Source organism: Myotis davidii, unplaced genomic scaffold (genome assembly GCF_000327345.1).
Source record: "Myotis davidii unplaced genomic scaffold, ASM32734v1 C63910623, whole genome shotgun sequence".
NCBI classification, from domain to species: domain Eukaryota; kingdom Metazoa; phylum Chordata; class Mammalia; order Chiroptera; family Vespertilionidae; genus Myotis; species Myotis davidii.
The window spans coordinates 1-1,313 of record NW_006378055.1 but is presented as its reverse complement, the minus strand read 5'-3'; the positions used below and the strand labels follow the sequence as shown (position 1 = coordinate 1,313).

At 43.4% G+C, this 1,313-nt stretch overlaps 1 protein-coding gene across 1 annotated transcript; it reads right to left on the bottom strand.

Moving 5' to 3' along the window:
- Nucleotides 1-138: 138 nt before the first annotated feature.
- LOC102751309 (olfactory receptor 52Z1-like) lies at nt 139-1,110 on the bottom strand. The gene has a single exon (XM_006777752.2). The coding sequence runs from the start codon at nt 1,108-1,110 to the stop codon at nt 139-141; it is 972 nt and encodes a 323-aa protein (XP_006777815.2).
- Nucleotides 1,111-1,313: the final 203 nt, after the last annotated feature.

Here is a 1,313-nt window from a genome sequence, read left to right as displayed (position 1 = left end):
AATGCTGCAATGAACATTGTGGTGCATATATTTTTGGGAATGAAAGTTTCCAAACTTTGAGGGAGGGTAGATGCACAGTAGAGGGATTGCCGGGCATTATGACAATTCTATCCTTAACTTTTTAATGTATTCTTTATTTTAACAACATGTGCTGATGGGGGAGAAACGCAAAAGTACTCGCTCTTGAATCTGTTTTGTCTTCACCCCATAAATAATGGGGTTGAGCATAGGGGGCACCACTACATAGAGGTTAGCTATTAGAATGTGGATGTGGTGAGGGATGATTTTACCCCCAAAGCGATGGACAAAAAATGAAAAGAATGCTGGAGCATAAAACATAAGTATGACACAAATGTGGGAACCACATGTACTAAGAGCCTTACATCTGGCAGCCCAAGAAGGTATCCGAAACACTGTGAGAAGGATCATTGTGTAGGACACAACGATAAACACTACATCCAGTCCTGTAGAGAGTAGAGCCACAGTCAGACCATAAATTATGTTGACATTGATGTTGTCACATGCCAATCTAGCAATACCCATGTGCTCACAGTAGGAATGGGAAATGGTGTTTCTCCCACAATATGTAAGTCGGTATACCAGGAAAATAAATGGAAAGCATATGATAAAGCTCCTGATCACAGCTGATATGCCAATCTTCCTAATAACCGAGGAGGTGAGGATTGTGGTGTATCTCAGTGGGTAACAGATGGCCACATAGCGGTCAAATGCCATGGCCAGGAGAATGGCAGATTCTGCCACAAAGATGAAATGTATGAAGAACATCTGAGATACACAGCTACCAAAGGATATGTCCATGGAACGGAACCAGAAGATTGCCAGCATCCTGGGGGCTGTTGCTGTGGAGAGCAGGACATCTGCTAAGGCCAGCATGGAGAGGAAGAGATACATGGGCTCATGGAGATTGCACTCAGTCATGATTAAGAAGATTAGAAAGGTATTGCCTACAACAGCCACAATGTACATAGAACAGATAGGGATGGAGATCCAGGTGTGTGAATCTTCCAGTCCTGGGATTCCAATCAGGACATACCACATATCCTGGGGATCAGTATGATTGTAAAAGGAAGGCACCATCTGTGGCTGCATATTCCAGGCCTAGTACCTTTACTGAAAGACCATGGGGCTGACTGAGGATTCAGGAGCACAGCCTTTGGCTGAATGATATCTGATCAAATGGTTTCCCCCTGATATACTCTTCTCTGTGAAAGAATAAGGAGATGGATTAACTAGCCCAAAAGTGCACTCTGGCTCCTTCCATGGAAGAGTTAAATATATCCTGGGGAAAAAAA

Excerpts from the sequence above, each read along its gene's own strand:
- LOC102751309 (XM_006777752.2), bottom strand. The coding sequence starts at position 1,110 with ATGCAGCCACAGATGGTGCCTTCCTTTTACAATCATACTGATCCCCAG.